At 43.1% G+C, this 15,769-nt stretch overlaps 2 protein-coding genes across 4 annotated transcripts in view; both read right to left on the bottom strand.

Moving 5' to 3' along the window:
- Positions 1-9,035, bottom strand: part of LOC308295236 (uncharacterized protein) — a 44,940-nt gene extending 35,905 nt beyond the window's left edge. For both annotated transcript variants that reach the window (XM_080738247.1, XM_080738246.1), the window contains exons 1-6: positions 8,964-9,035; positions 7,454-7,550; positions 6,529-6,663; positions 5,620-5,743; positions 5,200-5,342; positions 4,372-4,671 (exon numbers count right to left, since the gene is read on the bottom strand). In XM_080738247.1, the coding sequence (XP_080594373.1) occupies positions 4,372-4,671; positions 5,200-5,342; positions 5,620-5,743; positions 6,529-6,663; positions 7,454-7,546 (795 nt within the window). In that variant the 5' untranslated portion in view covers positions 7,547-7,550; positions 8,964-9,035. The remainder of the gene's footprint in view (positions 1-4,371; positions 4,672-5,199; positions 5,343-5,619; positions 5,744-6,528; positions 6,664-7,453; positions 7,551-8,963) is intronic.
- Positions 9,036-13,197: 4,162 nt separating this feature from the next.
- The window catches only part of LOC308295207 (uncharacterized protein), a 36,412-nt gene continuing 33,840 nt past the window's right edge, over positions 13,198-15,769 (bottom strand). For both annotated transcript variants that reach the window (XM_080738206.1, XM_080738207.1), the window contains one exon: positions 13,198-15,396. In XM_080738206.1, coding sequence (XP_080594332.1) covers positions 13,685-15,396 — 1,712 coding nt within the window. In that variant the 3' untranslated portion in view covers positions 13,198-13,684. The remainder of the gene's footprint in view (positions 15,397-15,769) is intronic.

The following is a 15,769-nucleotide window of genomic DNA, read 5'->3' as shown; positions in this document are numbered from 1 at the left end:
AATCTCCCACTTTACCTAACACAGGCTAACTCTGTTTTTAAAGCACAGCTCAAGACCCACTTTTTCACTCTCGCTTTTAGCTAACTCTCCCCTTGTCACACTCTCACCTTATCTGTTTATGTTGGCTATTATTAGTGTTATTAGTGTTATTATTACAGTTTGTATTACTAGTAAGACGCCTCAGGGCGACCTCGCCCTAAAGGGCGACGTTGCATGTCTTGGCCATCAGGCCAGTGATGTACCGGTATATCGGTACCCATATATGGAGATCCATGTACTGTATATGAAGATATGCTGTGAGAGCCCAAACATGCTTACTCAGTTATTTTTTTATGTCAAAGTTCTATGATGTCTATGACATCTGACATCATACATACAATCCCTTTTATGCCCATACATGGAGATCGCTGTCTGTAGAACCAGCCACACAGATATGGGCTGTCTTGGCCATCTGTCTCGGCCATATATGGATTCTCTCAGTGTGGTACAGTATGTGGCCCGTTAGATATGGGCTTAATATTGAAGACATCAGGGCTCTCCATGTATGGGCATAAAAGGGATTCTGTTAGTGTGGGGTTCCCCTGTCAGAGCAGCAAACCCAGCTGTTAGAGTGGTTCCCTTGACATCACAGTGACGTCACAGTGATGTGTGATGTGTCAGGGGAACCACAGTGTCAGGCGTTATAGACAGAGAGACAGACATACATGACCGTTCACATACTTAACTGCGACCTACACTACGTTCGCAATTATTGCTATGTATTATTGTCTTTATTTATATGTGAAGCACTCGTGCTTTGCCTGCTTTGTTTATACTGTATGTGAAGCACTCTGTGTTGCAGTTTCTGCATGAAGGGTGCTGTATAAATAACGTTTATTATTGCGACCGTCAGGGAGCAGTTTACTATGAAAACCTCCACCGGCCGTCCGTCCGTCCGTCCGTCCGTCCGTCCGTCACACGTCACACGTCACACCTTTGTTTGTGTACGGTGTGATGTCATATATCTTCAGTATGACATCACACCACATGTGTACACAAACCTTTGTGTACGTTGCTGTGGCAACAGTCTGTTGTTGCTGGTCTGTTAGTGTACGTTAGCAACCATCTTAGCAACCATGGTTTTACCCTAGCAACCAACTGTTTACCCTAGCAACCAACTGTTTACCATAGCAACCATGTTTTTTTACCCTAGCAACCAACTGGGCATAAAAGGGATTCTGTTAGGGATCTCCATATATGGGCATAAAATGGATTCTGTTAGGGATCTCCATATATGGGCATAAAAGGGATTCTGTTAGGGATCTCCATATATGGGCATAAAAGGGATTCTGTTAGCTGTTAGTGATCTCCATATATGGGCATAAAAGGGATGCTGTTAGGGATCTCCATATATGGGCATAAAAGGGATTCTGTTAGGGATCTCCATATATGGGCATGAAAGGGATTATGTTAGGGATCTCCATATATGGGCATAAAAGGGATTGTATCCCAGATGATGCCCTGTACTTGGGATTTGTTGATGTAAATGTTCACATAGAGTGTAATAATTGGTAAAACAAACTTTTGGCCTATTTGTGGAGATAAGCGACCAACGGTCGCTTATCTCCCGATTAGGGAGTCTTACTGGTTATTATATCCCCACGGGTCCCACAGAGCCACGCACGGCTGCCTGCCAGCTGATGTCCCCCCCTACACTCTTAAACCTGACTGATGGGAACAGCGAGGGGGGACACGGTACACAACGTCACCACTTTTTTGGGGGCCCAGGCAAATATAATAACTGGATGGGGAGCAGTGTAGCTAGATGGGGAGCTACGCCATATATTACCAGTAAGACTCCCTAATCGGGAGATAAGCGACCGTAGGTTGCTTATCTCCACAAATAGGGCAAAAATGGGTTTTTCCAAAATCTTCCTGATCCATGTTGATGACATGAGTGTAGACATGCTGTGTAGTGATTTCCGTGATTTTAGGGCAAAATCAGTAGGAGCAGTGTCCAAAAATGTGTTTTTAAAAATCGGCCTGAAGGTGGTGCTATATGGGACAGATTCATGTTGATGGGATGAGTGTAGACATACTGTGTAGCGATTTGCGTGATTTTAGGGCCAAAACTGTAGGAGCAGTGTCCAAAAATGTGTTTTAAAAATCGGCCTGCAGGTGGCGCTAGAAGAGGGCCATGTGAGAAATGAGGGGTGGGGTCTCCGCGTTGCCTTGGCGGACGAATAGGTACCGGCCCCGGCTCTCCCGGACGCTCCTAGCCCGAGTTACGGCATTTGATGTGAGCTGCAGTGGAGGGGGTCCTCCACTGGGGGCGCCAGCACTTTTGCATCCGTTCTGGAGCACCAGGAGTGGGTGGTCCCCAGGAATTCCCCGTGAGCAGCCCCGTTGGGGTGGTCATTTGGTCATTTTTGCACATGTGGTCATTTTTTACACCTGGGGGTCCCCCAGGGACCTGGGGGTCCCTGGAGCTCCGGGGGTCCTTGGAGGTTGTAGTTTGGCAGGTAAGGAGTGTGTGTGCAAAATATGCCATGGATGGGGGCAACGGTTGTGGAGATATGAGCAGGGCAAAAGTGTGACGTGTGACGTGTCACTCACGGAGGGACATTTTTTTTTACACCTGGGGGTCCCCCAGGGACCTGGGGGTCCCTGGAGCTCTGGGGGTCCTTGGAGGTTGTAGTTTGGCAGGTAAGGAGTATGTGTGCAAAATTTGGCATGGATGGGGGCAACGGTTGTGGAGATATGAGCAGGGCAAAAGTGTGACTGACTCACAGACGGACGGACGGACAGCCTGTGGAGGTTTCGGTTCGCAATTAACTCATTGCGACCGTAAGGTCGCAGTTTAGTATGAAAACCTCCACCGTCCGTCCGTCCGTCCGTCCGTCCGTCCGTCCGTCCGTCCGTCCGTCCGTCCGTCACACACGTCACACCTTTGCCCTGCTCAATGTATACGTGTAACGCCTGATACTGAGGTGATGTGTCACTGTGACATCACAGATACTGAGGTGATGTGTCACTGTGACATCACAGGTGAGATCGCAGTGATGTCAGATACTCAGAGCAGGGATCTCCATATTTAGGCATAAACAGGTGACATCACAGTGATGTCAGATACTCAGAGCAGGTATCTCCATATATGGGCATAAAATGGATTCTGTTAGGGATCTCCATACTGTATATGGGCATAAAAGGGATTAGTGATGTCAGATACTCAGAGCAGGGATCTCCATATATGGGCATAAAAGGGATTAGTGATGTCAGATACTCAGAGCAGGGATCTCCATATATGGGCATAAAAGGGATTCAGATGGAGATTCAACTTCAATGAGTAACAATGGCAAACTGTCAACTGCCCGTATGTCTTGATAATTGGTAAAACAAACTTTTGGCCTATTTGTGGCTTATCATCACATCCAACCATCTTAAGATACTCAGCTAGTGGGGAATGCTCTCTTCCCTGGTGAGAATTGCCCCTTTATATAGGGCTTGTTTGTGTATTGTATGACATCACGCCACATCATCAGCTGTGGACTCTGTGATGTCATCGTATCTCCATATATGGCCATCTCCGTATATGGAGATATAAGTCGTCCATGCCCAGGTATGGGCTGGTGAGGTCAGACTTTGTGTGATGGGTAGGTTATCTCCATATATGGAGATTCAACATTCCAGGTGTAACTATGGCTGCCCGTATGACGTGAGAGGTGGAGGCTGTGATATTTGTGGATTAGCGATTAGGGAGTCTTACTGGTTTAGTGCCACCCTATCACCACTAGAGGGCGCCCAGTGGCCATAGAATAATAGAGATATGCTGGTAATGCATGCCCAAGCCCTGGAGCCATGACTTGCCAGAACACTTTCCTTTGTGCATGTACAGGAAGAGAATGAAGTTAGCTTGAAGTTAGCTATTGGCTACCAAGCATTTTAGAAGATCTATTTTCGGCAATTTAGCCACGATTAAACCTTGCACACCTCATGCATGGGAAAAAAACAGAGAAGAATGAGCTCTAAAAAATCCAATGCATGGAGTGGATTTGTGCAGTTTGTTCACAGCTTTCAAACAAAAAAATCCGATTGGAAATCCGTTCAGGCATTCTTGAGATAATAGCCATTATGTTTTACATGTTATGTAAACAAAAATGGCTGCCCTGTATGTTAGATGGGGTTGTATGGGGGTGGAACATGCAAAATCGCGATTGAAATCATGTTCACTAGATTTGATGGGGTCCAAAAAAAATGTTTAAAAAAAAAAAAATCAAAATTGTTTTTTTTTTTTTTTTTTATATCCCGAACTAGTTCGGGATAGGCACTCTGGGATGCGATAATAATCCCGAACTAGTTCGGGATAGGCACTCAATGAGTTAAATGTCTCACCTGGGTGAAGTAGCCTGAATCGAAGCTCTCAAACTGAGTGTTGGTGACTTCCTGTTTGATCATGTTTGGTCTGGAAGCTACTGGATGAACTGGTGTTCTGCTGCAATGAGACATGCTGGGAGCCGCCTGGAGCGGAGAACTGCCATCAGGCTGCATAGCAGCAGGGAGAGAGGGGAGATAGGTCTGGGGGGTCTGTGTAGAATCCCTGTGGAAGGGTCCTTGTAGAACGGGGAGGGTCCTTGGGGGGATGGCGGGGTCATCAGTACCCATCAGGGACTCTCCTCCAGGGATGGGAATCATCTAGAACAACAAATACATATAGATTATAATACTAGTAATACTAGTAAGACGCCTCAGGGCGACAGTATATCGGACCATTTACCCATATATGGAGACCCCTGGTACCCATATATGGAGATCCCTGTACTGTATATGGAGGTATGCCGTGAAAGCCCAAACATGCTCACTCAGTTATTTGTTATGTGAAAGCCCTGTGATGTCTATGACATCTGACATCATACCCTGTTATGCCCATACATGGAGATCCCTGTCTTTAGAACCAGCCGTTAGTGTGGTATGTGGCCGATGTGGCCTCCATATATGGGCATTCCCATATGAAGTCCTGTTAGATATGGAAAGACAAACCCATAGAACCACAGTGTCAGGCATGATACACACATACACACACACACACACACACACACACACACACACACACACACACACACACACACACACACACACACACACACACACACACAAGCTGTGACCGTTTACATACTAAACTTGCGACCTATGGTGGCAATTAGACAGGTTTAAAGAACTGACCACTTGAGAAGGACTGCAGTCATCTTCATCAGTGGTCTTCTTCACCATTGGGGCCCTGTCATCTTCATGAGTAGTCTTCCTCGTCATGGGGGCCCGGTCAACGTCAGTGGTCTTCCTCACCTTGGGGGCGGGTTTGGCACCTCCTGATTGGAACATCATTCAATTAAATTGAATGCACTAGTTAATTAATTACACTCATTGATAATACACTTGTTAAATTAAGAGATTGGTTCTTAATCCTTTTAATTTCAAAGACTCTCCTAACTCTGATAGAATACAATGGATCCTTGCGGGTTCACTTGGTTCCATTTGTACACTCTCAACACACACACGCACGCACGCTCGCACGCACGCACGCACGCACGCACGCACGCACGCACGCACACACGCACACAAGCACACACACACACACACACACACCTTTAGGTGAAGTTAGCAACCGGAGGCTGGAGTCAGAGGTTATCCATGAGGTCATCCATTCTGGTAAATATCTTCTCTTCTTCTTTTCAGAAGAACAGACAGCTCTTCTGTCTCCTGAGGTTGTCTAGAAACAAAAACAACAAAGAGATGTTATAGCGAACAGTTCCATCTCGTGTAAACAAAAATTGGAATCAGTCTCACTGGAAAACACATGAAATGACATCAATGAAAAATGAGATCCGCAACCTGTCTAATTTTTACCATGCTTGACCGAGTGTGTAGCTATGTACAGTATGTTTTGGGTATGAGGTCTATGAGTAGCAACAGCTGCTGCCATGGACGATTAAAGCGGTCAGAGGGTGACCTCTAGTGGACAGAAGGGACTTCATGTTCTGGGAGCAACATCATGGAACAAGGGACTTCATGTTCTGGGAGCAACATCATGGAACAAGAATTCATATATACTGTATAGCTTAATGGAATGAACTGCTCAAAGGCACGCTCACTTCAAACTGTGTTTTATTTCTTTGCGGAAACAACTTTATCTCCGCTCCTTTGTTTGTACTGCATGTGAGAGTGAGACACTGTTTCAACAGGCCATTATTTGAGAACCGCTGAGCGAAATGACATGCTTTTTTTTGCAGGAGCACAGAGAGAACCTCCGACATTACCAATGATCCAGGGATCGATCTTACTGGAGAGATATTTGATCTGAAAGATATTCGATCATTAAGTTAATTTGCTATTTACTGCCTTGTGCAACTTATTGTTTAAAAAGCTGATGAGGCCAAACAGAAATAGTAATTTTCATGTTCCAATCATGTACAATGGAAAGGAAAAGCACAACAAAATCTGGAATCAGCAATTATTTGAGTGACGCCAGGATGGCGACAGGCAGCCCCGTTATACCTTAGAGACAGCGATCTGGTCCTCGGAGAGGGAGACCGGTTGTTTGTGGTCCTCAGACACAGAGACGTGATTCGAGACAGGTTTTTGGTTGACTCTGTACCTGATCCTCTGCAGGAAGTAAGGGTTGGAGTGGTTCTGGGGACAAGACAATACAGGATAACATTAATATATCCACCGGTTTCCGCAGGAATTTACTGTAGCATTATCTGTGGGACACTTCCAGAGAACAGCAGACATACAAGCTCACGTTGCGTCGTAGATGCAACCGTTGTGAGCTTGTAGATCACACTCGGCTGCGACGCCGGAAGCTGCCGCACACCTTCTGCGCAATGCACAATGGGATGTTGGAAAGTTGTGGATAGCTTAAATAAAGGTTATGCTTATTTTTAGCCCCAGAATAGGGACGCTAGGGCAGAGGTTCTCAAACTTGTGGGTCTCAGGGCACCCCTGTAAATAACCTTTTCATCTAAGGCACCCCTGAATCTTATAGTTATATTACACTACGTAAATATGCAAATCTTTCACCCTATGATACAGTTTGTGTCACAGAGGAAGACTTCAGAGAATATCCATTTCCATTGGATATTGCATTGGAACAGACTGAAACAATTCCTTTGGAACAGACGTTATACATAAATAACGTTATACAGTAACTGACATTTAACCACTTAAACCCCAGCTCACAACGTAGATCTGCTATTTGTGGTGAAGAGAGTTGGTGCAGATGGAAAAAGCACTCATCAAGTCCAGTGAAACTCAGGTCTGTTTCATTAAATCTAGGTTTAAGTGGTGAAATGTCAGTTACTGTTATGAATTAATTGAATACTGGCATAACAAATATTATCCCAGTATTCTGAGGCATCCCTGGACTGTTGCCATGGCATGGCATCCACTTAGAGAAACCCTGGTGTAAAGAGAGACTCACCGCCCCAAAAGGACTTCTCTTCACCTCCATCCGTCCATCAGGCAGGTTGATGAAAGCCCCTCCCTCTGGGGGAACCAGCTCCAACCGCGACATCACACTGCGCGCAAACGCACGCACGCACGCACGCACGCACGCACGCACGCACGCACGCACGCACGCACGCACGCACGCACGCACGCACACACACACACACACACACACACACACACACACACACACACACACACACACACAGAATGCTTTTAGAAGTTTGCATAGGAAAAGCACAGCACAGGACAGTACAGTTCAGATACACGGTCTATAAAACGTTATTAAGTTATTACGTTTTAAACCACAAGAAAGCTCAGTTGCTTGTTTAAATTGGGGTCCTTTTGTACTCAAGTCATATTATAATTAATTATTATTATTATTATTATTACCCTTATTGTTCGTCTGTGGTCAGGCGCATACAGCAGAATCAACATAACCTTTTCCTCGATATGAAACTAGTAAGACGCCTCAGGACGACAAGCGCCACAGTGATGTGGACATCACAGATGTGGACATCTGGGATCTCCATATATGGGCATAAAAGGCATCACAGGGATCTCTCTAAAGCCCCTATCATAGTAGGCACTGCGGTGATACCACCGTGGTGTAGTCTTTTTAAGTCACAAAACTACAACATTACGTCATTACTCGCGGTGAAGAGCTATCCACCGCGAACCCCGACACATCTCTCTGTTTTTACTTTCAGACAGATCGTGTCTGAAAGTGATAATGTATTACTGTCACAGTAATGTGTGATAACTATAATACAGTCTCTCTAAAAAATCTCAAAATATTTAACATAGTAGATGTAATTGCCAATCATCCTGGCAAATCCAGGAGCATTGACAAGCCTGCCCAATGAGTGTGGACAATTTGGCGAGTTGGATTTTTGGCGAGAAGACCGGTTACCTATGAAACGACCCTTAGTCTCCCCATGCCTTCGGCCTGGCGGAGACAATAAATCAAATATTGCCATGGCAACGTGCATATCAAAAAGCCAAGGAAGCAGGCAAATGAACATGGCCGTTGCACCATGTCAGTGGGTGTGTGAGCCTGTGAGGGGCGCTCTTGTTGATACACAGAAAAGGGTTATAACCTTCTTATTATAACTCTATGGTTATAACCCACAAGGCATGAGACATCGACGCAGGACTCGTGCTCGTGCAGGAACAAATAAAAGGAGTCTCATGCAATGCAAAATGCAAGCACTGGGAGATATGACATAAAACCATTATTAGTTTGTAAATAAAACTACTTAACACCAATAAATGAAGAGTTGTGTTGTTGGACTGTGTGTTGTTATAGCCTACTAGGAGTCTGCTCTGCAGGAACACAATGAAAACAAAACAACCAAAGATAGTAAAAAATGAAAACGCTGCTGCTCACTGACCGGAAGAGACGGGACCTCCGTATCCGTCTCTGGACGGTCTGGTAGGCATGACAAAAACATTATTAGTTGGTAAATAAAACAACGACTCACCGTGTTTATTTCATTAAACAACAATGCGTGCAGAGTTGTGTTGGACTGTCACTGTCTGCATGCAGGAACGGACGGAGCCATGAAAAGTGAAGTGTTGCCAACTCCCCAGTAACGGAAGTAGCTAGTGGCTCTCCCAGAAGTAGCTAGAAGTCGCTAGGGGTGGGGTGCACGCGCGCTGCGCGCACGTGCACACGAAAGCGTGTGCACGTGAACAGATGCGCGTGCACGTTTCTAGGGTAATAATTCGAGTTTTTGTATTTTTTTGCACGCCGGCAGTACCAGTAGAGAGAGAAAGAGATGCGGCGTGCACGTTTGTGTGTCACTGAGGAGAAGGCAAGCAGCAAATGGAGGCTGAGAGAGGGAAAAGGAAGGAAAAATAGGGTTTTATCTATGGCTCCTGTAAACAATATCTGTCTCCAAATCAGCAGAAAAAGTAGCCAGATTTGTCTCTAGAAGCTTTTCACAAATTAAGTCTCTAGTGGGGTCTGGAAAGTAGCTAAATCTAGCGACAAATCCTCTAGGTTGGCAACACTTACCGCCCACCGCATCTCTGCGTTCATTGGTCGAAACAGAACGCACGTTACGTCAATCATTTTGTAGACGTCGTCGTAATGTGGGAAGGCAGGCTGTACTTCAAACTGTTAGGATTAGTGAGTGACCATTTCAAATTCAATCAATGTTGTTTGATTCAATAGTTTATTAGCAGTTTCTAAAAAAAGAAATTAAAAAAAAAGTACAAAAGTACAGTTCAATATATAGCATAATATTATCTTTCAGAGCAGTTTTAAAGGATAGTAGGGAATCCCTTAGACCATAGATTAGACACCCCTTCGGCAAGCAAACTTTGAGTTTCTCTCTCTACTGTGTAAATAATATAATATGTTTAATTAAAACTACCCCCTGGAGCTGGCTGTGGGTGACACTGCATAAGCTGTAAGTGGAGGTGGAGCAATGGGAAAATGGCCTTTATTACATTTGATTTGCATTTTGCAGAGTGCAAAAGGGGATTCAGACAGATCAATCACCAATGTAGTCAGGGGATTTATTAATAAAAACTGGTAAAATTCCTATACCAAGACATTTCTTCATCAGTGTGTGTGTGTGTGTGTGTGTGTGTGTGTGTGTGTGTGTGTGTGTGTGTGTGGATTACCAAACGGGCACAATGGGCCCAGGCCCAGGGGCCCCTGTCCCTGAGCTAGGGGGGCCCCTGAGCTTGAGCCACCATGTGACCGCGTCCCTATTAAAAGGATCCCTGGCTAATACAACAAATATTTCACATTATAATTGTCCTCTATAACTACAATGTAAAATTAAAAACACCTTAAATATTTTATTTCTTCTAGCTAATCTTTCACTCAAAAGGGGAAATACCTGTCGCAAGTTGATGATGTCATAAATGTCATGTGTGATCTATCCCTATGGAATTCATGGCATGCATGTGCAAAAAACACATTTGAAATATTGATTTGATGCTCATATTAACCATAGGAAGTATTAAGTTTGCTTTTATTTGCACATGCAAGATCACACATGACATTTATGACATCATCAACTTGCGACTCCATTTCCCCTATTAAGTGAAAGATTAGCTATTTCTAAAAGAAATAAAATATTTAAGGTGTTTTTAATTTTACATTGTAGTTATAGAGGACAATTATAATGTATTAAGGCATATTTTTCGTATTAGCCAGGGATCCCTTTAACGTATTCCTAAACCATTAAGATACATGTTACTGTAAGTGTTTAACTCCTCAGTTTATCTATAAGACTTCAGAGTGAGTGATCCAAAAAGCAAGTGCAAAACAACACTAGATGTTCTAATGCCCACGCATTACAACATTTACAGTAGATAAACCGGGGTAGATAACATGTTATATTAACTGTTATGTTATCTACCCTGATTAATCTAAATGGGCCCCTCATTCATACCATAGCATCATATAACACTTGACTGTATGGGCCTTTAAGTATGTGTTACCACCAACCTTACCTGGCTGCCGGGGACAAGTGAGAGTCTTTGCATAAACATGAAAAGCCCTATCAAATGTAATAGGGGCCAAACTCTTGCAAGAAGTATAATGAATAATTTATTATTAAGATATAGATAATAATATATCTAAAATAAATAGGTCAGCACCATATTTTATATATATGTTTCTTTTCTTTTTAAAATGTTTCCTCTCTAAAACTCGTATTTCTTTCTGGCGCGGTGTGTGTGTGTGTGTGTGTGTGTGTGTGTGTGTGTGTGTGTGTGTGTGTGTGTGTGTGTGCAACGGTGTCTAGTAACACATCTCACAAAGTTTGAAATTCAAAACTCCTAGATTTTTTTTTACAGCTGCTGAAAGTTGGGCTCCCATTGACTTTCCATATACTATAATAGGCCTACTACAGGAAGAAAATACACAGAAATAAAACTGCTTTAAGTAGCATGTGAGGGGTCTAACTAGGAATTTATCATGATTCGGAATCCATTGCAAGCATTTGTTTTGCACAAAAAAGTGGGGCTAAAAACGGCCCCACAACGATGGTTTAGTGATGAGTCATCACTTTTCACCGTTTTGTGAGGGCCATTTTTAGCCCACGGATTTTTTTCTTCTTTTTGTTTATGCAAAACAAATGCTTGCAATGGATTCAGAATCATGACAAACCCCTAGTTAGACCCCTCACATGCTACTTAAAGCAGATTTTGTCCGGGTATTGTCTTAGTAGCCTATAGAAAGCCCAACTTTCAGCAGCTGTAAAAAAAAAGAAAGAAAAAAAAAAAGCTGAATTTCAAACTTTGTTAGATGTGTTACTAGACAGTAGACGCCTTTACACACACACATTGGTGAAGACATTTCTTGGTTAGGAATTTATTCCCAGATTTGACATGATTCTGATAAAATTATCTGACTATTAACCATCACCCTGTTCAAAGTTACTGGTTAATCGGGTATCATTTTTGATGTTCATGAAGTTACATTATATGGGTCACCTGTTGATGACTGGGACCTTAAAGATTATGGAATAACTTGGAATAGATACCATCACTTAGCAGAGGACCCAAGATCAGAGCAGTATCCAAAATGGTACTTAAAGGTCGCCTCTATAATAACACATAATTATAACTGCATTCATAATGCATTATAATGCACATATAGGGCATTATAACACTAATTATAAATGTTTATAATAATGTATGACAACTTATAACATTTGTAATGTGTTATAAGTGCTGGTCACATATAAGCTCAGTGGAACAGCACATTATAACTGTAAGGAACATTCTTTTTTTTCATATTTTAGATTTCAAGTATAGCCTAATCATAATACCTGATGATGTTTTTTTAAACTAACTTGTAGAATATAACTGAAGAATGATAGAGGATGCTGTGAACAGGTAAATCTTAAAGGACAACTTTAGTTTTTTACAACAAGGGTTCGTATTTTAGATTGTAATTAAAGAATATAAAAGATGGGTGTTAAATTATTTCATTTACTTCTTTCTATTGCTTTGGAGATTCTTATTTCAGTGGTTGGGGGCATGCGTACAATTGGCTAAATATGTAATTTTACACAGAATAAGCCCATTCCCAAGATACAACACAACCTTTCATGGTTGGATGTGACTTATGGGGGCTAGAAGTGTTACTGTAAATAGCAATAAAGAAACTGCTGGCTAATTGTGTCTAAAAATACATATTTAGCCACTTGTACGCATGCCCCACATTTTAGCACGGTAAACGCGATAAAATAATAGAACGAAGCAAATGATTTTTTTTTTAACACTCACGTTTTCTTTTCTCTAATTACAATGTAAAATATGAAACCTTGTTGTAAAAAAACAAAATTGTCCTTTAATTCTTCACAGGTGTTACTTTCTTCTACAGGTGTTAAGTGTCTAGCATGTTCCGTTCTATGCTTAAAGGCATTTGAATAAAGCTTCACCAATAATAGCCCTCTCTGGAAAGAAAAAGGAGAAAAAACATGCTTTTGTGAATGATACTCTATCAAGCAGAAAACTCACTTGATCTTTTCTTTTATTTCTGACGTTAATTACTTATCAGATATTTGTATTCAAACAAATTACAAAAATAATATAAAAAAAATTATACAGTCTTTTTTTACATTCAAATTGGCTCAGTTCAGTTTTTAACACAATTAGAAAATGCTTTGTCAAAATGATTTGCTCATTACACATTGTGTCAGTACTTTTCAAACAAAAGGGAAAAATAAAAGAAATAGAAAGTAGAAGTCTGTGTGTGTGTGTGTGTGTGTGTGTGTGTAAATAAAGTAAATAAAGGTGTCTCAACAGTCACTGGCACAGGATCACACGCAAAAAAGAAACAGTTCAGTCTCACTTCGCACGTGCACAGCTCAGATTCACGTGCACAGCTCAGTGTATCTTCGCTGGACCAGGGTACAGATAAGACCCACCCCGTGGAAGCTTCTGATAGGCTGACCTGAAGGTAGGGAGCGCTCCGTTGTATCCACTTGGACTGCGCGGAGGTGCCGAAAGCCGTGGGGATGAAGTTTTACTATTTTGTCCATATCGTGACATAACAGACAGAGCTGTGTCGACTCATTCTACCTTCACAACGCTCAAAACGGCGACTCGCTCGCTACCGCTCGCTCGGCGGTGTCTCACGTGGTTCAAGGTCACCTGAGACAGTGCGCTGAAAACGCACTGAAAACAAGCGCTGCTTTACAAGAACCTAACTGAACCCTGGTCCATCCAGGAATCACGCCAGATTTCCATAGTTAAACTCTGTGACTGTGTGGTACTTTGTGAAACACCTCCTGTGTAATGGCACACGACAAATGGCACATTGGTGAATCGTCTTGTCTTTTGCCGTACAGACGCTGCATTCCGTCTTTGGGTACTGACTACAGGGGGTGGGCGGAAGTCTTTCAGCAACATGGTCACGTTGCCAGCTCAGACTTTCATAGTCAAACTCTGTGTGGAACTTTGTGAAACACTTCCTGTGTAATGGCACAATACAAACAGCACATTGGAGCCCCGTCGCAGTCTGCTTTATGCCGTTTGCCTTACAGAACCTGCATTCCTTCTTTGGGTGCTGACGGTTGCGGAAGGGTGGGATTTCCTCAGCAACATGGTGCCGAATAAGCCTTGGTGTGGTGGGGTTGGGGCTCCTGGGGTGCCTGGTCCTCTTGGTCCTCTTGGTCACCTTGGTCCACACCTTGACGACACTTAGAATGAATGACATTTGACTTTTACAGTTGCCCTGTGGGATTCTAGCTTTGTAAATGGTAAAAGCATTGAAAAAACAGATCTGAAACAGGTAGAATACAAATTTCTTTGTCCACATACTCGTCTTCCTAATACACGGGTAGTGCACAATGTTTTGGTCCAATCTATCAATTCCTTTCATTGACTTATTGTATGCAACGATGCAAGCTGGCGCCTGTCGTGAAACTTGAACTCTGGGACTTTTCTGCTTTTCCAGAACCTCTTCCATCTCGTCCTGGTGGAGTGTTGTAACCATTGTCTCTACGTGTTGTTCCCAACAAGATGCCAAGACCATCACTGTGTCATTGTGACGCGCAATTCTTTCCACAATTCCGTCATCATTTGAAGCCAGTTGAATGTCTAGTGGTCCGCCTCTATTTCTTCTCAAGGTACCACAGACATGGGTTTTCAAATCAATTAGACGTGCACACAATGCTACAGAGTTGTAAAGGCTATCCATGTACAATCTATAGCCATGACCTGCTAGGCGATCAAGAAGAGAAACAACTGTCTCTCCTAGGGAAACATGTTCTCCACAGAAGGGCTTCATGTTGAAACAGTACCCCGTCTCAGAATCACAAAGGATGTGGGATTTTATGCCATATTCTTTGGCAGGTTTTAGTGGATTGTAAGCTTTGAAAGCTAGGTGCCCACCACACAGCATAATACCTGCATCAATGCAAATGTTTGCGTTTGGTTGATACATTTCACGGAATTTGGACATTAAGTAATCTAAGACTGGGCGGACTTTGTACAGCTTGTCAGTTGCATCGGCTGATTCAGTACCACAGAAGTGAAGAAATCTCCATATCATTTCAAACCTGTTGCGAGACATGGTCTCGTTGAAGTAGGGGGTAGTCATTATTTCATCTGTAGACCAGTACATGTCTAGCTCAGGCTTATGCATGACACCAGTGAGAAACAACAGCCCTAGGAAGCTTTTTAGTTCTGGAACTGTGACAGCTTTCCAGGATGTCCTTCTAGAATCTGGCTTAAGACAATCATTGACAGTTTGAATGCACAGCTCTGCATGCAAGTTAGTCTGAACAACAATATACTGGAGCAGCTCATCAGTAAGGAAAAGCTCAAGAAAGTCAACAGGTTGATCTGAATCAAGATCAGCAGCACCATTGATAGGTCCAGGATTTGCAGTGAAAGGAATGTCTTTTGGCTTCCAGTTCTTTTCAGACCACCTGCCACCACCTGTAAATTGTAGAAATATGTAATTAATAGGGGTGCAACAATACATGTATCGATATCGAACCGTTCAATACGAGGGTGTACCGAACCGAATGACCCTGTACCGAACAATACTAGTAAGACAACTCAGGGTGACATGTGACCGAGGTCGCGCCAATTCTTGGCCATCTGGCCAGTGATGTATATGGGACCAGTTACTCATATATGAAAACCCCTGCATGATAGTCAACAATGTTATGTGAAATGGTGTCCATATATGGGCATTAACAAATATGGGCATTCCCAGATATGTCCTTAACACTTTGACCGCCACGGAGGTCATATGACGTCACGCTTTTACACCCCCCGCGCTGCCACCGGCGTCATATGACGCCGG

The sequence above is a fragment of the Nannobrachium achirus genome (genome assembly GCF_963921795.1).
Source record: "Nannobrachium achirus genome assembly, chromosome: 2".
Taxonomy (NCBI): Eukaryota; Metazoa; Chordata; class Actinopteri; order Myctophiformes; family Myctophidae; genus Nannobrachium; species Nannobrachium achirus.
The sequence above is the reverse complement of the archived record's forward strand: the minus strand, read 5'-3'. Positions and strand labels throughout refer to the sequence as shown.